The following is a 24,405-nucleotide window of genomic DNA, read 5'->3' on the forward strand; positions in this document are numbered from 1 at the left end:
ATGTTGGCCACTTAGAATTTTTTAAGAAAAAGACATTAGACAACATATATTTTCTTGAAAAAAAATGAGAGAATCTGTTGCATAAAAAATTATGCTTGAGATGTGTGGAGGATATGTAATAATGTTTAAGATTTTTTCGTATTTCAATACATAGAAAATAGAAAATACGTTCGGGAGACTGCTACTAAATAAAAAAGACATTATTTCATCTTTAAATTAATTTTGCATTTAAACATTTAATTTATTATAAACTGTTTTGACAAAATTCTATTCAAAACATGTAAAAAAAATAAAAAACAGTTAAAGGATGAAATTAGACGCTTTTATTTTTAACATTATCTATATAAATTTTTACATAAAATACTAAATACCTAAATTTTAATAAATTTATTCTAACTATATACATTAGAATACCTAAAGAGTAGTTAAAAAGTATTTAAAAAGAATATATATATATTGAAGTCCTAGCTAAAGAAAGAAAAATTTATGATAACAAAGAAAACAATTCATGATTATTAGTTGTACATCATAAGTCATTATTGAAGTGATAATTCACATACATATTATTATGATTGTATTAAATGAAATCACTGAATATAAAAATAAAAAATCATGTTGGTCACTTAGGATTTAAAAAGACATTGAATAATATATATTTTCTAGAAAAAAATGAGAGAATCTGGTGCATAATGCGTGAGATATGTGAAAAATATGTAGTAATGTTCGGTTAAATTTTTTTTATTTTTCAATACATGAAAAATAAAAAATACGCTCAGTAGATTGCTACTGTATAAAAAAGATATTATTTTATGTTTAAATTAGTTTTGTACTTAAACATTTAATTTATTGTAAACTGTTCTGATAAAACTCTATTCAAAATTTGCAAAGAAAAAAATTTAAAAAACAGTTAAAAGATGAAATTACACACTTTTATTTTTAACATTATCTATATAAATTTTTACATAAAATACTAAATACCTATATATATTTTTTGAAGTCCTAGCTAAAGAAAGAAAAATTTATGATAACAAAGAAAATAATTCATGATTATTAGTTGTACATCATAAGCCATTATTGAAGTGATGATTAGCATGCATATTATTATGATTGTATCAAATGAAATTACTGAATATAAAAATAAAAAAACATGTTGGCCATTTAGGATTTAGAAAGTCATTGGACAGCATATATTTTCTTGAAAAGAAAAAATGAGAGAATCTGTTGCATAACAAATTATGCGTGAAATGTGTGGAGGGTATACACTAATGCTCGATTAAGATTTTTTTATCTTTCAATATATGGAAAATAAAAAACACTTTCAGCAGACTGCTACTGTATAGAAAAGACATTATTTCATGTTTAAATTAATTTTGCACTTAAACATTTAATTTATTATAAGCTGTTCTGATAAAATTCTATTCAAAATCTGCAAAGAGAAAAAATTTAAAAGATGGTTAAAGAATGAAATTACACGCTTTGTTATTAACATTATCTATATAAATTTTTACATAAAATACTAAATACCTAAATTTTAAAACATTATTAAAGTGATGATTAACATGCAATCATGCATATTATTGTGATTGTATCAAATAAAATCATTGAATATAAAAATAAAAAATTATGTTGGCTACTTAAGATTTTTCTAAGAAAAAGACATTGAATAACATATATTTTCTTAAAAAAAAAAATGAGAGAATCTGTTGTATAAAAAATTATGTGTGAGATGTGTGGAGAGTATGTACTAATCTTTAAGATTTTTCCATCTTTCAATACATGGAAAATAGAAAACACGTTCAAGAGACTGCTACAAAATAAAAAAAAATATTATTTCATCTTTAAATCAATTTTGCATTTAAACATTTAATTTATTATAAACTGTTTTGACAAAATTGTATTCAAAACCTGCAAAAAAAATTTTTAAAAACAGTTAAAGAATGAAATTACATGCTTTTATTTTTAACATTATCTATATAAATTTTTACATAAAATATTAAATACCTAAATTTTAATAAATTTATTCTAACTATATACATTAGAATACCTAAAAAGTAGTTAAAAAATATTTAAAAAGAGTACATATATATATATATATATTGAAGTCCTAGCTAAAGGAATAAAATTTATGATAACAAAGGGAACAATTCATGATTATTAATTGTACATACTAAACCATTATTAAAGTGATGATTAGCATATATATTATTGTGATTGGATCAAATGAAATCACTGAAAAATCACTTACTAGTGAGTCTTATCATTATAATTAAGTTCTCTTTTGACCGACATTGAATTTTAAATAGCACATATATACATACAAGAGTGATTTGATCAATGAATACTTTATTACTTCCTGAAAATGACATGCACGAAAGAGAGCTTAGTTAATAAGATAGATACACCACTTACTTTAATTTAATTAGATTTCCACCACTCTCTAGCTAGTTGATAGAAAAGTACACGTTGCATGATTGATTAGCCCAAGATGATGATAGTTATTGGCTTACCTTGCAAAAAAAAAGTTCTTCCATGAATGCATTGATTACAAATTTTTAATCTCTTCTATTGCTTTGTTATATTTTTGTATATGGAACAATATTATTGAAGTATTAATTAATAACTTGGAGTTTGGATTATTGCAGACATAGATTGATAGAACAATATTAATTGTTTATTATATATTTTCAAATTGGAGTTAGAAACAATAATACTACATGACAACTAAACTACAAATACAACAGACATAAGGACGTGGAACTCGATATTTATATACATAAGCAGATATGCTTAAGACAATATAATATAAAATGTAAGATATATATGTTTGGTAAGAACTGCCAAATACTACTGATTTTTTTTCTTATATATAATTGAAGAGCGAGTGGGTATAATTAACACACGTAGAGATCAAACACAAAAAGCATATTAATTAGTATAGTATTTTCTTTCTTAAAGTGAAGGTGTTTTGTTAATTGATTAAGAGACTAAGGCAAGAAAAAGCTAGGTTCTAGATCTTGAAAGTAAATTATATTATTATTTATATATATTTTTTATTAATTTAAAATTTTGAGAGAAGTGATTAGGATATAATATCAGAGTTTTTATAATAAGAAGATTGAGAATTTGATTTTTGTTAGACAAAAAATAGCATAAAATAGATAAAAAAAATTATGTAAAAGTTCAAGCAAAATTAAAAAAAAAATATTATTTAAAAAGACATATTAAAAATATTTCTATCAATTTAAATTTTTTAAAAAAAATAATTTTATGATGATTCATAATTTGTGACACAAGGTATGGCTTGATACTTGATTAGTTTAGTGAGTGAATCCTAGGGCAGATTTGGAATAGAGTATGACCGACCATCATGGGAATTAATGATTGAATTAAGACAGCTAAATCCCAACTTGGAACAAATATATAGTTGGTGACTACTCCGTGAAAAAAATTAGATCAGATGAACGTACCCTTCTCAGTGTGTGGTGAAGTTTTCTTCTTATGTTTTAATATTAAGATATATAATCATCAATATATTATAAGAAAAGTATGAGAAGTCAATAGAATATTTGTATAATATATTTTAGGGAGTATTAGAGATATAATTATTAGTGTTATTTTTTTCTATCAGCTGAAACTTTTGGGATGAGTGGTATCATGACGCTAAATTCGAAAGGTCAAGAGTTTGATCCTATATTACACAAAATGAGTTAATAACTACTATGGGTGTGTTTGGATTTGCGTTGGAGAAGAGAAAAGCGCGTTTGAGCTTCTTGAACGCTTCATCTTTGTGTTTGGCAACATTTTTGTACTCTAAACACAGAAGTGATTTCTATGTTCAACCCAGGTTTACCAAAAGCTATAAATTCTAGCTTTTCCGTTTAGCTTTTCACGTTGGATTAAAAAATATGTTCTATGTACCAATTATGTCCTTCATTATTTATATGTTTATTTTTTTATAATATTTTTTCTAATACTCTCTTATGCATATTATTGTTTTTTATAAAACTTCTGTTTTTTTTTGTTTATATGAGTTTTTTTACTGTTATTATTATTTCTTTTATACATGAAATATTTTTTTACTTTGTATTATGATTCTATTAATCCTACTAGAGTACTAAAAAATACTGAGAGTACTAAAAAAATATTAAAATTTATTTAAATATTTAAAATAAAATTATAAGATAATATAAAATAATTATTTAAATTTATGTCATTTTCTGTAATTTTTTACCTAAAAGTGATTTTGAATAATGTAATCCAAACAATATTTAGTTTACTATAATCCGTTTTGAATAAAAATTGCCAAACATAAATCGCGTTAATACTAACTCACTTTTAATCAAAATCAATTTTATACAAACTTCAGTTTGCAAACTGTAATCCAAACACACACTATATAGTTTTTTTGGTTTACCTAAACGATATCCCTCAACCCAACAGGTTAAAGACTAATCTGTCGTTGATTTGAGCTCCATTTAAGAGTCTGCCGCTGGCCAATAAATTATTGCATACACAAAGCGAGATTCAAACTCCCGACACTTGCTTAAGCTGACGAGTGAGCTGACCACTCGATGAACCCAACTTAGTTAACTAACCCGTTTTAATTGAACTGTGTATGTATGTTTATAAGCTAATTAAGGCCTTTTCCGTTGAAGTGTTTCTGTCAAAAAAAATCAGTCGTAGATCAGGATATCATTATCCGAATCAAAATCTTAGTCACATCAACTATATATATATATATAGATTAATTATTGGTGGATTTTTATTATTGTGCCTAAATTGCCTAACTTTTTTTATAAATAAAAAATAAAATATATAAAATAAAAGTAAAATATTTAAAATTTATTAAATATTATTTCTTTACCTTTATTAGTAAGTTAGACACCATATTTTAAGCACCATAACATTTTCCTTGATTATTATCAATTTATCATGCATATACGATACTAGTTACTAGTAGCTAGCTAGATTTGTATTAAGATTTTGTGAATGAGACGTTTTACTTGCACCAAAATGTGTAATAATAAGACGAATGCTTTTATATATATCAGACTTTTCAATACACGCATTTCATTTTTATTTCACCTTTTCAAATCATGTTGACGTGTGGATTAAAAGTCCAAATTAAAGTCATCACTTTCTGATCCCACCACACGAGCAACAATTCATAGCAATAAAAATAATAATAAATTATTAAATATAACAAATTGAACCTATGGACCTAGGCCATCTTAATTAATCTTCATATTAGGTCAATGTCTTTTCCCGGATTGTGAATGACCACAGTATACAATTCAGATCTAATTAAGATCAGCATTAATTGTTATCTTAATTAATCTTATCAATGTGTGATTGAGAGGTACGTTCCATCGTGGGTCTATGCATGATTTCAAAGAAAATGGTTACTAATTCCAAAATCATATCGTTTTCAATGTTTAGTACCGCACGGACTGGCTCCTAATTGGAAGCAATGGACGCTGTGACTTGTGACCCCTACATAGTAGATTCGGAATTTCTATATGCTAATAATTATTAGGGTTTTAGTTAATAAGAACACTTGCTAAGGTTACTAATGAACAATTTTATATAAAAAGATTACGACGTTTTTAATACATATAATATGTTATGTATTTATTAACAAATTTTTAAAATTACTACTAATAATTTTTAAAATTACTACTAATAATTTTAATATCATATATTTTATATATAATTACTATAGATTTTTTTTAGCAAAACCTTTATTATATTCCTTCTATTATAATAAGATAATAAGTCATAACTAAATATTATCATTTTTATATATTAATAATGATATAAAGTAGTCTACTTAAAACAAACATGATACTGAGTTTCAGTCTCTCAATTTCTATTTCATTATCTCAAAATAAACACTACCTTATGTCACAGAAGTGGTTAATTAATTATACGGTCCATGCGTGTGATTGATAAAAACAAACACAATGAATGGTGCAACTGATGAAGGTGATTATCAATGCCTGGCAGATTCCCTCATAAAGATTCGACCATAGCTAAAAGATATCACTATGCATTCTATATATGAAGAAAGGCTTGGATACATACGAGAGCAAGAGACAGAGCAACACATATAGTACTTAACTAAAGGTAACCAAATTAATGTACCTAGGTACCAGAATAGGCCCTATGCTGCCTAGGATATCTTCAATCAAAGCTTATAGCAAAAGCCAAAATAATGTTTGATATGGTCAATCAAACAGCACAAACCCCCTCAAATGAAAAACAGGGGAGCAAAATATATATTTTATAGCTGTATTTTTTGCCAATTGTGTAACGGACCATGCAATAAGACTGGAACCTCATATCTTCAATGGATCCGAATAGGGAACTACAACATGAAAGTGATTGGAATCCTGGGTATCCTATGAAGTTTTTGTTTTTGTTTGTTTTCTAAAAAAATGAAATATTAAGCTTTCGATACGCTACTCTATCAACGAAGTCGTTGTAGTATAGTGGTGAGTATTCCCGCCTGTCACGCGGGTGACCCGGGTTCGATCCCCGGCAACGGCGCTTTTTTACTGTTACATTCATTTCTCTGCTTCTTTTTTGTGCCACAGGGTTTTTGGTCAATTTATGGGCTATAAATAGCCCATTTAGAATAACAAAACCCAATGGAATCTACCCAAAATAGATATTTTTGCATGTTAGGCCTTGATAAGTCTGTTAGCAAAATAAAAAAAAAAGAAGAGAGAGATTAGTTCTGACCAAATCAAAATGAAATAACCCATAGGATTAATGTAGTCTAGTTTCTCAAGTCCAAAAGAATAATGCAGTGTAATATTTCTTTTGGGCTTTACGCAAAGTTGATTAATCGGAAAAAAAAACTATAAAAATGAAAAGAATTATTTACCAAAAAAAAAAATGAAAAGAATTGGTAGACAGAATTTACCAAGAAAGAAAGAAATAAGAGAAATTATTAATGGATGATATTCATTATTGAACAAGATGAACGTGTGTTTCAGGGAAAAGAAATGGATGCAAGTGTGTTAGAATAGGAAATTTTCTTCCCTTGGTTCTCACTTGAGTCATGACATTAAAGAATTCCTAAAATTTGTTGCATTTGCATGATCTTTATATGCCTAAACACACGTAGCTGAATTATTATTATTTGGTAGAATATATTCTGTCTTAGCACCGTTTGCGTCTCAGCTATATCTATTATTAAATGGTTAATTAGTTTGTGAAATGTATTACTGCCAACTGAGCTTGCACTTGCATAGTTGCATGTAGTTTTATGTTATTAACAAAAACATTGTGGATTCAGAATTAACAGGAAAATCAAGCCTCTTCTTATATGGAAGATTGAAATGATTATTCATCAGAACACACTATATCTTTCATTTATAAAGTTAAACTGATAATACAGAACCAAAATCTTATTCATATGCTTGTACATTTATGAAAACATCTCCGAATTTGCACAAGAAGGTGGAAAATAATAATTGCTCCTAAAAGCAAAGTTGGATGAACTACCATAGATACAAATATAACAAGTGTCAACTGAAATTGAAAGGGAAAAAAAAAAAAGAAAAGGGAAAAGAAAAAATAATAAAGAATTCTTCAAGTGTCTCTATCTCTTTTGGAAGTTAAAGGCCTTGATTGCAGAAGCAAAGATAAATGCAAAAAGCACAGCAATTCCAGCAACCACAACAGCAGCATATCCTATGAAGTCATGCTTGATTCCAAAATAACTGTGTATGAACTGCCCAACATTCTTGCCGCCTTCATCATCCATAAGAGTAGTTATATCTCCAAACTGTGATCCAATCAATCCATAAAGGGACCATGCAACTGGGCAACCCCAATAGTACCACCTCCACCATATAGGTATGCTCTGTCATAACATAACAAAAACAAGTTAAGAAAAATGTTCATAAGTATAATTTTTTAGTTTTGTTCACCAGTTCAAAGTTGTTAATACTTACAGGTCTTGGGACGACAAATCCTGAAAAGAGGTTCCAAATTGCATAAAATGCGGCAGCCACAATGGCAGCAACATGGTGGTTTGGTGTGACAGCAACAGCCATCATTCCATAGAAGGTGAAGTAGCACAATGTGAAGAACATGAAGTATAGATACCAGAAGAACTTCGCAGCTGTCCAGTCAAATTGGAGCATGGCGTAAATTATGAGGCCATAGGTCACGGATTGCGTGAAGAGGTAAGGTATTTCAACTAGTATCTGTGCAAATGCATAGGGTAAGGCAGAGTACATTCCAGCAGCTTTTTCTCTATAGAACACTGTTCTTTCAACGGCTACCACTGGCTGCACCGATGAAGCATTCTGTATTCCAAGGAACAGAACCGCACTATACATTGAACCAACTGCGTTGAACAAGTCTTGCCGTTTCTTGCTGTCAGCAACCACAAGGATTATTAGCTCAAGTGTTCAACAGGACGGCGAAGAAAATGAGTAAAATTAAAATGGAATGTGTGTTAGTATTGCTTACGTTTTGTCTCCAAGGCCCCAGAACATTGATCCAATCATCAAAGCTATGAAAGTAGTGAAGAAGAACCTCACGGCAGTATATGGTGGATTGCGCCAATAAGACAAACGCTGTTTCCATAAGCAAGCTTGGCATTGGACCAAGAATGACTGAGAGAATTGAGTTGGGAAATGAAGATCCTTTGAACCAGGAGCAGGCTGTCCCAGCTCTTGTATAAGTTGCTTGTTTCTCCTGAGAAAGCCATGTAAAATAGTCTAAGCATTTTGGAGCTCAAGAATATTATAAGCATAGATAGACCTCAGCCATATGCATTATTAGCTTACCTATATAGATCAGAGTTTTTGTATAAATCTGTAAAATCAACACCCAAATTGAGTTCTTGTGCTGTTGTTGTAACTTCCAACATCCAAGTTGCTGGGTTATATCCGTCCGTGATTTTACTCACTCCTTCAATGCTCTGGAGAATGGAAAATATTGGAAAATAAGTAATTGCTATTGTGAATCATAGCAGTGAAGTTTAATGTGGAACTTAGGCAGGAACCTACCTCAAAATACTTGATCAAATGACTAGAATGATGACCAAGTGGCCCAACATAGATTTCTTGTCCACCACGCTTCATTAGGAATAACTAGACTCACATGTAAGCAAGATATGTCAGATTCAAGTCCAATGTTGAGGGGAAAAAATTTATGAAATGCAGATACTTTTATCTTATCACCCTTTACCTCATCAAAAGCTTCAAATATGTCAATGCTAGGTTGATGAATGGTGCACACAACAGTTCTTCCTGTGTCCACTGTGTTCCTGACAGTTCTCATAACAATTGCAGCAGCTCTTGCATCTAACCCAGAAGTCGGCTCATCCATGAAAATTATGGAGGGATTAGCCACCAATTCGACTGCAATAGTTAGCCTCTTGCGCTGTTCGGTTGAGAGACCACTCACACCAGGCAAACCAACTAGTGAGTTCCTCAATGGGGTTAGCTCCACAAGATCCATGACTTCCTCAATGAACATCTGTAACCATTTGCCAAAAAGTTTTAAGCAATTAGTATCTAAAACGTGATGAGTAGTTTGTCATAATAAACATCTTAGATTTTAGCCATAGTGGTGTGTAATGCAGCAGTTACAAACCTTTCTAGTTTTGGAATCAACACTTGAAGATAAACGGAGCCATGCAGAGTAGAGCAAGGACTCATAGACTGTAACATGAGGTGAATGGATATCATTCTGTTCACAGTAACCCGAGACTCGAGCAAATGTTTCTTGCTTCTTAGGGTATCCAGAAACTTTTATGCTTCCTTCAATATATCCACCAGTTTTTCTACCAGCAAGAACATCCATCAAGGTAGTTTTACCAGCTCCACTTACACCCATAAGAGCAGTGAGAACACCAGGCCTGAATGCACCACTAACACCCTTCAGAAGCACCAACTTGTCCTCTTGTACACCTTGTTCTTTCATTTCCTGAAAGTTGAAATCAAGAGTAATGATTTCATTTGCTTTCTGATAAAGAAAAGTAGCTAAATATAGAAACAATGTTAGTGAATGTGACTTACCTGTGGCATGTCAACAGAGTATACGACTTCATCAAAGGTGATAGCATATGGTTCAAAGGGAAGAACCATTCCCTTTTTCTTTCCATGGCTTGACTCCACAACAGCATCTTCTGCTGATCTTGAATTTTCTGCATGAAAAAATATACATAAAAAATGAGCATCTAAAGGTGGTATGTTGTGATTAAGAGTTCATGAGTGATACGAACAAGATTACTGACCTATGCGTGGCAATTCAACCTCTTGTGCATCATCTTCAGATTCTTCAGTTATTGTAGGCTGTGGCTTATCAAATGCTGCATATTGAAGAAATAGTTATCAGTAACGAATTTGTTGCATATATAAGAGTCTTGAATTGAATCACAATCACTAATGAATGATCTGATAAAAAATACTCACGGCCAAGGATACTAAGAGCAGCCGCAAACACTCCATTGAAAAGGAACACATATCCAACGCAGGCTCCAAGGCTTAACCAATACCAATATGAGTCTGTGAAGAATCCACGACTCTCGAGAAAAGTAACTCCAAAGTTGGGGTTGGAGCTTTTCTGAAAATTGGAAAGAGCAAAATAAGTTAGTTAGGATTAGGCCTGCATGTTGTGGATATAATAAATAATTATTATATAGATTCCAAAAGTTGCAAGTTTCATGAAATTACATTCCAATTGTGGCCAAGAAATTCATTGACCATTAGACCAGTTTGTCCATACATCAAAGGTGAACACCAGTAACCCCAAATCCACCAATCCTTGATATTCTCTGTTTCAATCACAAAGAAATGAAAATGCAACAAAAATGAGATCATAAGGTTGAATCAATGCAGCATGTTTTGCTTTTGTGTTACACATCAAACATGTGGGTGTGCATTGTAAAACTAAATTCTACGTACTTCTTGACAGAAGGAAGCCACCCAATGAAAGAAACGCAAGAATTGCAAAGGAACCAAATGTGTTGGCAACAATCATGTTTCTACCGAGTGCTGCAATAGCACGGAATAATCCAGAAGCCAATTGGTGGACGAATAACAGCAAAAGATACTGCTTGAAAAGCCTGCAAAAAAAATTAAAAAAAAAAAATTCAAGACCTCGCATCAGATTTTACTTCTCTCAACTCTCAAGAGTTTAAGCTGTTTGGTAAAAACATTTATATGATTTTATATCTTACCTGCCGACATTAGGATCAAATCCAATGACATAATAGGTGAGGAAAACCCAAACTGCAACTTCCACAATTGTGACAGGAATCTTGAGAATCCATGAAGGAATAGCATATGCCCATGAGGGATAAAACAGAAGATCCCTTTGCTTGTAGAAAACAGGAAGCTTAGCAATGGACATGGAAATTTCAGCCATTCCATTGAACATGATTGTGATCAATGTGAAAAATAGGGCACCGGCATAAACACCAGCATCATCCTGGTTTCGGTGATGCATCTTAGTTCTAAAAAACAGTGTCATTGCTATCAATGCCATGATGGTTAGCTGCAAAGAAACAAAAAAGTTTTTGAGTATCAGAAAAGAATGAAAATGGAAACGTAAATGCGGAATTTGGCCATGTAGAAGAAAAACAAACCTGAACAAGCTTGAAGACATAAACAAAAGAGTTCCTCTTCATAAGAAGATACTCTCTTGCGAAGTTAGCCTTCAAGAGTTCCTTCTTGTTGAGACCATACTTCTTAGTGGTTAATGCAGCTGGATGGCTCTTAGACTTGTCAAATGGAACTGCAATCTCTTCATTAAGTTTCCTTCCAACGTGGAATGACTGAAAGGCTTCAGCAAACTGAGTAACCGTCACGAATCGATAAGGCTCGTCCCTGCGAGACCAATACTGTGCTTGATCCTTCTTTGAAGTCACTTCTTGAAGGAAGTCAGCAACACCTTTCCTCTCCGGACACCTGAATCCCATGGACTCAAAGAAGTCCAGCACGTATTCGCGGGCTCCATGGTACACAACTTGCCCATCGGAGATCAAGATGATGTCATCAAACAGTTCATAAGTCTCTGGTGCTGGCTGCAGCAAAGATATAACCGCCGTTCCATTCATAATGTGAACATACTGCCTCAGAGAGCTCACAATCTGGAAAGTTGTGGAACTGTCCAACCCTGTTGATATTTCATCCATGAACAGAGCATTTGTTGGTCCAACCAACATTTCTCCGGTGGTAACACGCTTCCTTTGTCCACCGGAGATTCCACGCAGCATTTCATCCCCTACCATAGTATCAGCACATATATCCAGTCCCAAGATCTGCAAAATTCAACAACATATAACTAAATTTCTATCTATAACAAGGATGATAGACATCGAGAGACACATGAATAGTTATATATCGAACACTACTAATTAGTAATAACTAACTAGTAACTACCTTGAGTGTGTAATCAGTTGCTATGCTTGATTCCTGGCCTGCAGTGGAAACCGCCTTCATGTAAACATCAATATCAGGGTCAGGCTTGATGTTTGCTGCTTTCTCTCTTCTGGCCAACTCAGATAACATGTCTGTGGATTCAGAAAGAAAAATTAGGGTTAGGTTATACTACAATTATGATTTTGAGGAACAAATATGAGAAGAAGCTAAGGAGTAAGGAGTAAGGACTAACCATAACGAGATCCAACTCCTTGAACCCTTGCAGAGAAAGCCAAGGTTTCCCTGACAGTCATCTCTCCAATATGAACATCATGCTGGCTGATGTAAGCAGCAGTTCTTTGAGGCACAAACTCATTCATTTCATGTCCATTGTATGTCACTTTTCCAGATACCTGAAGACCCTTATCAAGCTTGCCAGACAAGGCTAGAAGCAGTGTGGTCTTTCCAGAACCTGGAGGACCTAGAAGCAGTGTCATCCTTTGAGGCTTCACAATTCCGCTAACATTCTTGAGAATAGTAACGTGTTTCTTTTTGCTTGGGAGAACATGAATCATGTTCAAGAATCCCTGCAAATAAAATCAAAGAAGAAGTGAGATCAGACTAGCTGCAAAAGAGAGTAATGATGAGTAACATTTTTTGTTAATGGATTAATTAATTTAATTACCTCAACAACGTTGAAAACAGAGTTGATGAAAGAAGGCAAAGCTCTGCTTCCAACGAAGGCCTCAGCATCGATGTTGAGATGTTCATAACGAACTTCAACGGTGGGAATCTCAAGGCCAACCCTATCGATACGCTGCTTGAGTTTCCTGAGGAACTTCTCGTTGTCCTCTTCGGCAACCTTGACCAGCCTCTCTAGAAGCTTCTGCCTCTCTTGGTAACCGAGATCGGTGACGTCAACCTCGCTGGCGGGGCCTTGTGAGGCCGTTAACAAACCTTTCCTGAGACGGTTGTAGGTTGGAAGTTTTTCAAGCGCAGCCCACTTGAGAGCTTCTTCATCGTTCTCTTCACGAGACGACCGCGAGAACACTTCAACTCCGCTGTTCCTCCACACCGATGAGCTTCTTCTTAAACTATTACTCGCTCTGTATATATCAGTTCCCTCCATTATTGTTTCTGTTAAAGAAACAACAACAACAAATTCAACTTCAACTTTTCGTTCCTCTTCTTCAAACTTATTATATTGTTCTGTTTGTGATTGAGTGATAAATGTTAAAGGGTTATTCTTCTGTTTGCAAGTAGATTATTGTTTGAAAAAGAAGAAGCTAAAGAATGAAAAAATATTGAGAGAATGGTTTTGAGATGAAAAAGATCTCGGTGTATTTATACGTTAGAAGAAGAGTGTTGTTAAGACATCAAAAACTGGCGGCGACTGAAAAGTCAGACGTTGAATTGGTAATAACTTAAAAATTAGTTGTCATTGGCAATACAAAATAGTAGAATTTAATTATCTCGAGTATGAAAGAAAAAAGGTAGGAATAAAATAACTTGCGTTGCGTGGGAACGTTAGGGAGAAAGTTCCATTATTGTGGCATATGGTCAATTGTCAAAGATATATGAAATGGGGACTTTCGTGGTTACTTAGTTCATCAATTCATTCATCTAGAAATAGTATTTACTATTATTATTCATTACTTATACTTACTAGCCGTAGAATGAATGGCTCATGTAAATGTAAACTGTATTTTCATTTCTACTGTAACCAGTCAGGGACGGACTTAGGTTGAGGAGAGAGGGGGCACTTGCTCCCACTGGGTGATAAAAAATTAATAATAATTATATATAAATAAATATATTTGATTTTATTATTATATTATTTTTGTTCCTATATTTAATTATAAATTATTTTTTTGAGAATTACGTTAAAAATATATTTTATTAAATTTAATTTGAGACTTGTTTAACGATAACAACTTTACTGATTCTTTTGAGAAAATATATTTGGTTTATAAAGTTGCTAGCAAGGACGTGGGTTTTGTCCCGCTTGCATATTTACAATTACAAAAGAGTAAAGAGATAAAGAGAAAAAGAGTAATATAGATACAGATGAAAGAGTATTCAGAGAAAAGTAAAAAGATACAGAGAACAGAACAGCTAGAGTAGAATTATTAGTTATATATATATATATATATTTTAGTTTCAAACATTATAAATATTTTTTTGCCTTTCAAATTATAAATATATTGATGTTTGACAAAATTTATTTCAGTATTTTTATCTTCATTATAAAAATTTTTTGGGTTCGGTAACCACCGAAACAGATACAGTGAATTAATGAAAAAGACAGGACAAATATTAATCAAACTCTAGATTAATATAATCAACTTAAAATTTTTAAAAAATAAATTTAATTAAAATTTTTTAAATTAATTTAAAAAATAAATAATTTTTCATGAACAAAATCAACTATGTATTTTTACTATAAATATTTTAAAGGTGGGAGAAAAGAGAGGGGGAATGTTGATTATTATATTATAATATTATATTATATCATATTATATTATAATTGAATTAAAACGAGGCGGCTAAGGAAGTCACTCATGTATGATGTATGGATGAAGATTGGAGTAGTAGTCACAAAAAATAAAAGACCATTCAAATGAGAAAACGTTAGGAGGTTGACCAGGGTAGTCACTAGTCAAGCACCCAACCATTTAGGAAACAGTCTCGCAAATTTTTTTTATAATTTGAAAATATCAAATTATCAACATTTCTTTTTTCACTTTAGATTTTTGGTGACTATATTCACTTTAGATTTAAATTAATATTAACTAATTATTTGTTTTTTCTATTAAAAATATTGGTGTTAGCATTCAGATTATTTAATGCAAAGTTCCATGTAATGATTTAATAACCGGTTGAATATGAATTAGAGTGGGTGTCCATATAAAAAGTCACAACTCACAGGAATCCTGGGATATGGCATATGATGTAAATGAGTAATAATCGTTAAATTAGTTATTAAATAATATAAAAAAGTAACACATGTGTAAAGATGTTAATTAGTTATTAGATACTATCTTATCTTGGAAGTCATATATGATCAGCAAGGACGCCATCCTTCGTTTAATGGAGCTTCAACTGACCCCATCAACACGCATCTTTCATCTTTGGCTTCTAGATGCCTAGACTTACATAATTTATTCTTTACGTTTTTTTTGGTTTACTAACGGAATTCCCAACTCGATAGGTTAAGGATTAATTCGTTGCGGATCTGAGTTCCATTTAGAGAATCTGTCGCTAACCAATGGGTTGCTGTATGCACAAGGTAGGGTTCGAACTCCCAACGCTTTAAGCGAGTGAGTTGACCAATCGACAAATCCTGGTTTATTCTTTACGCTTTAATCTCCCCAAACACATACTGTTAAAGAAATGTGTGATTTACTATGCAACTTTAGTTTCAATTATTAGAGTATAATTTGCAAAAGCTAGCAACTTGCCCAACTTGATTAAAACAGACTCAAAGCCTTTAATTATTTTTTGAGAGTTTAGTACAATAATAATCGTGATGAGATTAATTAATCAAGATAAGCGGTAATTATGGGAGAAAAAAGGGATCTAAATTGACGTGCCTTTTGTTGTTTACGAATGAGGCCAATATTGGTTGGCTTTCAATTGCAACTACATTAATAAGGATAGGGTGTGTCGTTGAATCTATTAAATATTGACCCAATGGAATATTACATATATAGCCAATAATTAATATTTATATTTCATATGGTCTTGGGCTTCTAGATAAGACCAAAGCAAAGCAATGCAGCCCTCAGTACAGTATTATTAGATATTAACATGTAGCCTATCAATTTTGATGCTTTGGCTTATTTTATTAGATATTATTATGATTGTTAATTAATTTATTATAGTCTAAGGTCTGGACGTTGAGAGTGTGTACGTAAAAAACAATAAACAAATTCAATCAATGTTAGTCTGCTTTCTCATGCCATGACTCGCTGGCCCTACCATCCCTAATATTTTTCATAAATATCCTTCTAGATGGTTGATTTTCTATCTTTCTTTTCTTTTTTTAATATACAAATATAAATTCATTTTATTATTCTTTCTTCATGTGTTTGATTTTGTCACATCTCAACAAAGTAATATTCTAAATAAGTTTTTTAAAGAAAATTTTAGTTTTTAATTAACTTAATTTTAAATTTTTTATTTTATTAAATAAATTAATTTTCACATCAAATTAACTTTTTACGTGATTATTTGTCCCAATTTTTTAGGAATGAATGACTGATTTGTAATAAAACAAAAAATAAAAAATGAACTTGATGATAAAAAAATTATTAAGAATTATGATTTACAACTAAATATTTGTAAAAAAATAAGTTTCTTTTCTATAAAATATTTTTATAAAATAACAACACAGAATTATTTGTCCCAAATTTTTAGGGATGAATGACTGATTTGTAATAAAACCAAAAATTAAAAATTAATTTGATGATAAAAAAAATGGTAAAAACTCAGGTACAGTTCACTTCACGTGAAGTTGATAACTGAAAATCGTTAGATGATTTGACTGATTTGACTAAATTTTTATCTAACAGCTCTCAACTATCAAATTCACGTGAAGTCGACTGCACCTGATTTCACCTAAAAAAATTATTAAGAATTATGATTTACAACTAAATATTTGTAAAGAATAAGTTTCTTTTCTATAAAATATTTTAGTCTTCGGTTTCCATTTTCCAAATTAAAGTACAGAGGGAAAGTACTAAGAGTTAAAACCGTACCTCCTTGAATATAAAACTAAACAAGTCTTTTATTTATACAATGTTTGACTTGAAACTTGAAAGCATGTATTCTAATTTCTATTCTATCTCTTTTGGAAATTGAAGAGTTTCACAGAAAGAGCAAAGATAATAGCAAAGAGCACAGCAAAAGCAACAACCAGAATTGCAGCAACTCCTACAAAATCATTTCTATAACCAAAGTATCTCTTCAGAAACTCTTCCACTGTCTCATTTGACTCAATTTTACTTGTTATGTCTCCAAATTGAGATGCAACCAATCCATATAAGGTCCAAGCCACTGGACATGCCCAATAGTACCATCTCCACCACACAGCAATGTTCTGCCATAAAAAACAGAACACCATTAGTATGTACATAATTTTCTAACATGGAATTGTTTATTGCATTTTGTACTTACTGGTCTTGGGACAACAAATCCTGAGAAGAGATTCCAAATTGCATAGAATGCACTAGCCACAATTGAAGCAACATGTTGGTTTGGTGTTATGGCCACAGCCATCATGCCATAGAAGGTGAAGTATAGAAATGTGAAGTACATGAAGAAGAGATACCAAAAGAATTTGGATGCAACCCAATCAAATCCAATCATTGCATAAACTATGAGGCCATATGTTACAGCTTGTGCAAGAATATATGGTAGCTCTATTAGAACCTGGAGTGAAACAAAATGGATCAGGTTACATTAATTAGTACTCTTAACTCTTTAACTTCCCAAAAGATTAATCAAGTTACCTGTGCAAATGCATAGGGGAAGGCCGAATACATTCCGGCCGCCCTTTCTCTATAAAAGACGGTTCTTTCTATGGCAACCACTGGCTGAACAGAAGAAGCATTCTGGACACCAAGGAAGAGAACAGCATTGTACATTGAACCTATAGCATTAAACAGATCCTGTTTTCTTGTCCTACAAGTTAACTCAAAGGGGATCAAATTTCTTGTCCTACAAATTTCTTGACCTTAATTCATACTATTTAATCAATATAATAACTCACTTTTTGGATCCAAGATCCCAGAACATGGTTCCAAACATCAAAGCTACAAATGTAGTGAATAGATATCTCACTGCTGTATATGGCGGATTGCGCCAATACGACCAATGTTGTTTCCACAAACAAGCCATACATTGGATGAAAAATGGTTGTGCATATTGAGTAGGAAAGTGAAGCTCCTTGGAACCAGGAGCAGGCTTGCTCAATTCTGCCACAAGATCTTTATTTCTCCTAAGTATATATAGGCAAAATTTTTCAGCATAAGAAGTTAAGAACACAGGTTTTATCATAACATTAAGGAATATCAAAGTTGTTTAGTAGAAAAATGAGTAAGATTACAAAGTAGATTACCTATAAAGTTCTGAATTTTTATATATATCAGCAAAGTCAACATTTAAATCCATTTCTCGTGCTGGAGTTGTGATTTCCAACATCCAAGTTGCAGGGTTACATCCATCTCTGATCTTATTGACCCCTTTAACAGACTAATTAAAAGTAAAATTTATAAGCAGTTAAATAATTGTCTTTTTTGATGATCTTTGAGCTTTTTGAGACAAATCATACCTCAAAATATTTGATGAGTTGGTAAGAATGACGGCCTAATGGGCCGACATAAATTTCTTGCCCTCCACGCTTTAATAGCAAAAGCTGCAAGAAAATTTGAAAAAATGTAGCATCTTGTTTTGTTGAACATGATTATATCTCAAATTTCAAGTCTCACCTCATCAAAAGATTCAAATATGTCAATGCTTGGTTGATGGATTGTACAAACAACAGTCCTTCCTGTGTCAACAGTGTTTCTAACTGTTCTCATAACAATGGCAGCAGCTCTAGCATCTAAACCAGAAGTAGGTTCATCCATGAAAATTATGGAGGGATTAGCCACCAATTCAACTGCTATAGTTAACCTCTTTCGTTGTTCAGTAGAGAGGCCACTCACACCAGGCAAACCAACCAAAGATTCCCTAAGAAAGTTCAACTCTACAAGCTCCATGACTTCCTCAATGAACATCTATAACAATTCATTAGTAAATATAACTATTAACCAACTCTTAGGCTTGTGTGATACAAGTGCTAACCTTTCTTGTTTCATGATTGATTTCGGGCGATAAGCGCAGCCATGCTGAGTAAAGTAAAGATTCATAGACAGTAACATGAGGAGAATGAATATCATTCTGTTCACAGTAACCGGATATTCGAGCAAATGTTTCTTGCTTCTTAAGGTAGCCTGAGATTGTAATAGTCCCCTCAATATAACCCCCGGTCTTCCTTCCGGCCAGCACATCCATCAAAGTTGTTTTTCCAGCTCCACTTACACCCATCAAAGCTGTGAGAACACCTGGCCTGAATGCGCCGCTAACACCTTTCAGAAGGACCAATTTCTCTTCAATCACACCCTGACTCTTCATTTCCTGCATTGTAGAACAAACCAGACTTTAAGACAACGTGTATTTTGAGTTCTTTAGTCCAATATCTACACTGAAAATTTAGTGACCTGTGGCATGTCCACTGAATATGTGATTTCATCAAAGATGAGAGAATGTGGTTCAAATGGAAGAACCATTCCTCTTTTTCTCTTGTCAACTGCAGCCTCTGGCCTAATTGATGCAGACCTTGAAGTTGAAGATATAGTTTCTGTTCTGTTGTCACCTGCACAATAATTGAAAGCTTTTTCCAGAATCTGAAAGACTTGATTAGAATTATGATGAAATCCACATACATATGCATGTATACTCACCTATCTTGATCTTGCTACTAGGTGCAGTGCTTCCTCTGAGTGGCAATTCAAGGCCTTCTTGATCATACTTGTTTCCAAGAGATCCTTCTGAGATGATAGCTTGCGGCTTCTTCAAGGCTGCAGAATCATTAGAATAGAATATATATAAGAAAGTTATAGTAATCATTTTGTGCAACAAGATTAAAGCATTGAGGAGGAAGATACTGACGGTTGAGATAAGTGAGAGCGAGAGTGAAAGTGATGTTCAACAGAATAATGAATCCAAACAATGCCACAACCCCAATCCAATACCAGTATGCATGCTTGAAGAATCCACGTGACTTCAGAATCTCAACTCCAAGTGGATCAGTTGAGTTTGGAAGAGCCTGCTTAAGATATATTTTCAAAATATGTGAAAAGCTATTTTAAAGAGTTACATCTATTCATAGAGCTGTGACTTAATCAAAAGTTATGCCTGTTAAAAAGGTTGCAACTATTTGAATAGTTATGTTTGTTGAAAGGTTGTAACTATTTGAAAAGTTGTGTCTGTTGAGTATATAGCTGCTGCATGCTGCATGTACTCCATCTCTATAAATTTCCCTCATTTTTATTATTGCTAGACAATCCATCTCAACACTGTCTATAGGCGCAAAAGAAAGAATAGAGAATATTATTCTGTAAATTATTATTAGTGTAAGGCTTGACTGTGTGAGTGCATAAACAAGTTAAGTGTTCTTCATTGTATCCTACAGGAAATTCGCCGGTAACCTATTTTGCACACCATTGTATATTGGTGGGGGGAATTAAGCCTAAAGAAAAGTGTGTGTAACACACGCCTTGAAGAATTGCGCTATTTGATTCACTATCCCCTTCTCTCATAACTCACAATCTTTAGGCTTAATTATTCACCAATAAAACAAAAATGGCTGCTGCATCGATTAAGGAGAGACTTCGAATTTAGTAGCTATTCTATAGTCACATAGACATCATTTGTAGTTCAATAATTCAGGAACTTACATGGTTCCAACTCTTGCCAAGGAACTCATTCACCATTATAGCATTCTGCTCATACATTATAGGCGAGATCCAGTAACCCCATATCCACCATTTCTTGATATCCTCTGTGTAATTAAGGGACAAAACAAAAAGCAAACCATTTTGAGTGAAATCAACTCTTTATATGATAATGAATAGTTTGCACTTTGCAGATTGATGTACCTCTTGACAAGATGAATCCACCCAAAGTTAGAAGAGTGACTATTGCAAATGATCCAAATGTGTTGGCAACAATCATGTTCCTACCAATTGCTGCAATGAAACGAAATAGAGCAGAAGCCATTTGACCAAGTAGGAACAGCAGAAGATACTGCTTCAAGAATCTGCATATATTTGGGTCAAATCCAATAACATAGTAGGTGAGTGATACCCAAACAACAACTTCAACCAATGTGACAGGGATTTTAAGGATCCAACTGGGAATAGCATAGGCCCATGCAGGGTAAAATAGATGATCACGTTGCTTGTAAAAAATTGGAAGCTTCCCAATAGTCATGGAGATATCAGCCATCCCATTAAACAAGATCATTACTACAGTGAAGAAAAGTGCTCCGGTGTAAACTCCACCATGATCCACTGAATCGTGATGCATCTCAGTTCTAAGGAATACTGTCATTGTAATCACAGCCATTGCTGCAAGCTAATGGCAAGAAGAAGAAAAACAAGAGGTGAAACTCAATGAATGAATGGATGAATCAATCAAACACAGCAACATTTTAAGGCTTTGTAAGACCAACCAGAGATATCTTGAAGATGTAAACAAATGAGTTCCTCTTCATAAGAAGATACTCTCTTGAGAAGTTAGCTTTCAGAAGCTCCTTTTTGCTAACTCCATACTTGTCAGTTGTTAATGCAGCAGGGTGGTTCTTTGTCTTATCAAATGGAACTGCTAACTCATCTTCAATTTTCCTTCCTACATGGAAGCTTTTAAATGCCTCAGCAAATTCATTAGCTGTTACAAAACTATATGCCTTCTCCTTGTGCATCCAATACTGTTCCTGATCCTTTCTAGAAGTTACCTGCAGGAATAGATAAATACATATATATATTTCCACATATCTTATTCAAAATTTCATAATCAAGTATGGAAGGAATGTAAAGATTGGCCTACTTCTTGAAGGAAGTCTGCTATGCCTTTCCTCTCAGGGCATTTGAATCCCATGGACTCGAAAAATTCGAGGACAAGCTCTCGGGGTCCATGGTAGACTATTTGGCCATCTGAGAGGAGGATAATGTCATCAAAAAGCTCATATGTCTCTGGCTCTGGTTGCAATAAGGCTATAACTGCAGTTCCCTTTAGAATATGAACAATTTGTCTAAGGCATTTCATAATTTGAACAGTTGTGGAGCTGTCTAGCCCAGTAGATATGCCATCCATGAACAAAGCTTTCGCCGGCCCAACCAACATCTCCCCTGCAAATGATTCACATAAAAGTTGAAACAGAATTACACACAAAATTGATGGACTAAGAGTTTGATCACTACCTGTGGTAACACGCTTTCTTTGTCCTCCGGATATACCACGCAACATTTCATCCCCTACTAGAGTATCAGCACATATTTCTAAATCTAAGATCTGTAAATCACAAATTAGATCAATAGTAGAAACCATAAAGACAGTATTTGTGTTTTTGATGTGCAATATTGTGAGAAATCAGAACTCAGAACTACTTGAAGTAGTTGAAGATGTCACCTTTAGTATATATTCTGTTATCATCTGGTTTGCTTCCTGGCCTTCAGATGCTGTTGCCTAGTATTATTAGAAAGCCAATAAGATCAAAAGGTTTGTGTATCAATCAAAATTAACGGTTTAACTGAACTTAGGAGGAAAGAGTATGGTTAAGGTGGTAATGTATAATAGAATCAATTGCTGAAGTTCATTTCTAGAGAAATAGTAATGCTTGCTAAGTTGCTATGCAGATTTTCCAGTGGATCATGGAGTTAGTTCCTTTCACCTTCATGTATATATCGATATCTCGGTCGGGTTTAATTTTTGCTGCTATCTCTCTTCTTGATAGTTCAGAAAGCAAGTCTGCACATGGCAAAATGTAATTATAAGTCATGCTTAGACTACAGTTTACAGATTTGGAAGCTATCTTCTTCAACAAGAACAATTTAAGGTAAAATTTGACTAACCGAATCTTGAACCAACCCCTTGACACCTTGCTGAGAAAGCCAAGGTTTCCCTCACAGTCATTTCTCCAATATGAACATCATTCTGGCTAATGTATGCTGCAGTTCTTTGAGGTACAAACTCATTCATCTCATGACCATTATAGGTAACTCTGCCACTAACCTACAGCATATTTATCAGCAAAAATTGGATATAAGTGATTTGATTTGATTAGATTATATGATTGATGCATACATGAAAGAAGCACTTTAACCTTAAGATCTTGACCAAGCTTTCCTGCCAGAGCCAAAAGGAGTGTGGTTTTTCCAGAACTTGGAGGGCCTAAAAGCAATGTCATCCTGAAAATGAAAACAAAATGTAATGGTGAATAGGAAGATGAATAAAGTTTGAGCTTCAGGATTTCAATTAGTCATATCTTCTTACCTACAAGGTCTTACAATTCCACTAACATCTTTAAGAATGGTCACTTGCTTCTTTTTGCTTGAAAGGATATGAAGATAATTCAAATAACTCTGGAAGATTAAAAATTTCAGAATAAGTACAAATCTTACACAAACTAAAACCAACAACAATCTTGATTGAAGCATCAAAGGAAAGAGAGATTTAGAAATCACACATGGTTTACCTCAACTATATTAACAATGAAGTTAAAAAAGGTGGGTAAGGCTCTGCTGCCAACATGAGCTTCTGCCTCAACATTTAGATGCTCAAACCTGGCTTCAATTGTTGGAATATGGATTCCAACTCTAGAAAATATTCAAAGGAAAGTTATGCAATTTAAAACTGTTAAAGAAAATAAAAGTGAAGACAACCTTTAACAATGGATATTATATATACCTATCAATTCTTTCCCTCAGCTTCAACAGAAACTTCTCATTATCCTCTTCAGCAGCACCTACCAACCTTTGCAACACTTTCTTTCTTTCAAGTGTTCCAATATCAGTGACATCAATCTCACTCACCTCACCATTGGATGCAGTTAACAAGCCTCTCTTTAAACGATTGTAAGTAGGGAGTTTCTCAAGTGCAGCCCATTTGAGAGCTTCATCATCATCCATTACTTCATGTGAAGACTTAGAGAAAATAGTGTCCTTTGCACTGTTTCTCCAAAATGAAGAACTGCTTGCTCTTAAGCTGCTTGCAGCTTTATACAGATCACCACTTTCCATTCTCTAAGAAATAAAATTGCTCAGACTCACTTAATTAATCTACTTATCTTTTAATAATGGTCTAGTTTATCCATGCTACTATTATTTCAAACTTTGATCTAAACCAAAGAATGGTATTATCACTTAAAGAGCAAGGAGTGTGAAATTCAGAACTGAAATTTATAGAATAA

At 32.9% G+C, this 24,405-nt stretch overlaps 2 protein-coding genes and 1 non-coding gene across 3 annotated transcripts; 1 reads left to right on the forward strand and 2 right to left on the reverse strand.

Annotated features, from left to right (window-relative positions):
- The first annotated feature begins 6,477 nt into the window (after nucleotides 1–6,477).
- TRNAD-GUC (transfer RNA aspartic acid (anticodon GUC)) lies at nucleotides 6,478–6,549 on the forward strand. Its single transcript has one exon. It is a non-coding gene; the product is annotated as a tRNA-Asp (tRNA).
- Nucleotides 6,550–7,350: 801 nt separating this feature from the next.
- LOC107459699 (pleiotropic drug resistance protein 1) lies at nucleotides 7,351–13,693 on the reverse strand. The gene is made up of 17 exons (XM_016077924.3): nucleotides 13,075–13,693; nucleotides 12,643–12,976; nucleotides 12,411–12,541; nucleotides 11,615–12,289; nucleotides 11,207–11,523; nucleotides 10,932–11,092; nucleotides 10,701–10,801; nucleotides 10,440–10,590; nucleotides 10,262–10,336; nucleotides 10,044–10,171; nucleotides 9,619–9,951; nucleotides 9,211–9,501; nucleotides 9,030–9,113; nucleotides 8,808–8,941; nucleotides 8,488–8,715; nucleotides 7,965–8,391; nucleotides 7,351–7,873 (listed from the first exon to the last, which is right to left on the reverse strand). Exons 1-17 carry the CDS (start codon nucleotides 13,516–13,518, stop codon nucleotides 7,610–7,612), a joined length of 4,278 nt encoding a protein of 1,425 aa, XP_015933410.1. The 5' UTR covers nucleotides 13,519–13,693; the 3' UTR covers nucleotides 7,351–7,609.
- Nucleotides 13,694–17,107: 3,414 nt separating this feature from the next.
- LOC107459920 (pleiotropic drug resistance protein 1) lies at nucleotides 17,108–24,329 on the reverse strand. The gene is made up of 23 exons (XM_016078228.3): nucleotides 23,904–24,329; nucleotides 23,692–23,812; nucleotides 23,490–23,578; nucleotides 23,320–23,404; nucleotides 23,069–23,228; nucleotides 22,888–22,964; nucleotides 22,626–22,682; nucleotides 22,418–22,508; nucleotides 22,044–22,345; nucleotides 21,670–21,951; nucleotides 21,095–21,572; nucleotides 20,894–20,997; nucleotides 20,106–20,262; nucleotides 19,898–20,014; nucleotides 19,655–19,809; nucleotides 19,239–19,571; nucleotides 18,881–19,171; nucleotides 18,724–18,807; nucleotides 18,511–18,644; nucleotides 18,163–18,390; nucleotides 17,903–18,074; nucleotides 17,568–17,822; nucleotides 17,108–17,490 (listed from the first exon to the last, which is right to left on the reverse strand). The coding sequence occupies exons 1-23, from the start codon at nucleotides 24,233–24,235 to the stop codon at nucleotides 17,233–17,235; spliced, it is 4,362 nt and encodes a 1,453-aa protein (XP_015933714.1). The 5' UTR covers nucleotides 24,236–24,329; the 3' UTR covers nucleotides 17,108–17,232.
- Nucleotides 24,330–24,405: the final 76 nt, after the last annotated feature.

The sequence above is a fragment of the Arachis duranensis genome, chromosome 7 (genome assembly GCF_000817695.3).
Source record: "Arachis duranensis cultivar V14167 chromosome 7, aradu.V14167.gnm2.J7QH, whole genome shotgun sequence".
NCBI lineage: Eukaryota > Viridiplantae > Streptophyta > Magnoliopsida > Fabales > Fabaceae > Arachis > Arachis duranensis.

Excerpts from the sequence above, each read along its gene's own strand:
- LOC107459920 (XM_016078228.3), bottom strand. The coding sequence starts at position 24,235 with ATGGAAAGTGGTGATCTGTATAAAGCTGCAAGCAGCTTAAGAGCAAGC. Across the intron at positions 18,391-18,510 it reads AAAAATTCAGAACTTTATAG|GAGAAATAAAGATCTTGTGG; the intron begins GTAATCTACTTT and ends ATATATACTTAG. Across the intron at positions 18,075-18,162 it reads TGGGATCTTGGATCCAAAAA|GACAAGAAAACAGGATCTGT; the intron begins GTGAGTTATTAT and ends GTTAACTTGTAG.
- LOC107459699 (XM_016077924.3), bottom strand. The coding sequence starts at position 13,518 with ATGGAGGGAACTGATATATACAGAGCGAGTAATAGTTTAAGAAGAAGC. Across the intron at positions 10,802-10,931 it reads TGGCTTCCTTCTGTCAAGAA|AGAATATCAAGGATTGGTGG; the intron begins GTACGTAGAATT and ends TGATTGAAACAG. Across the intron at positions 10,337-10,439 it reads TGCTCTTAGTATCCTTGGCC|CATTTGATAAGCCACAGCCT; the intron begins GTGAGTATTTTT and ends TTCAATATGCAG.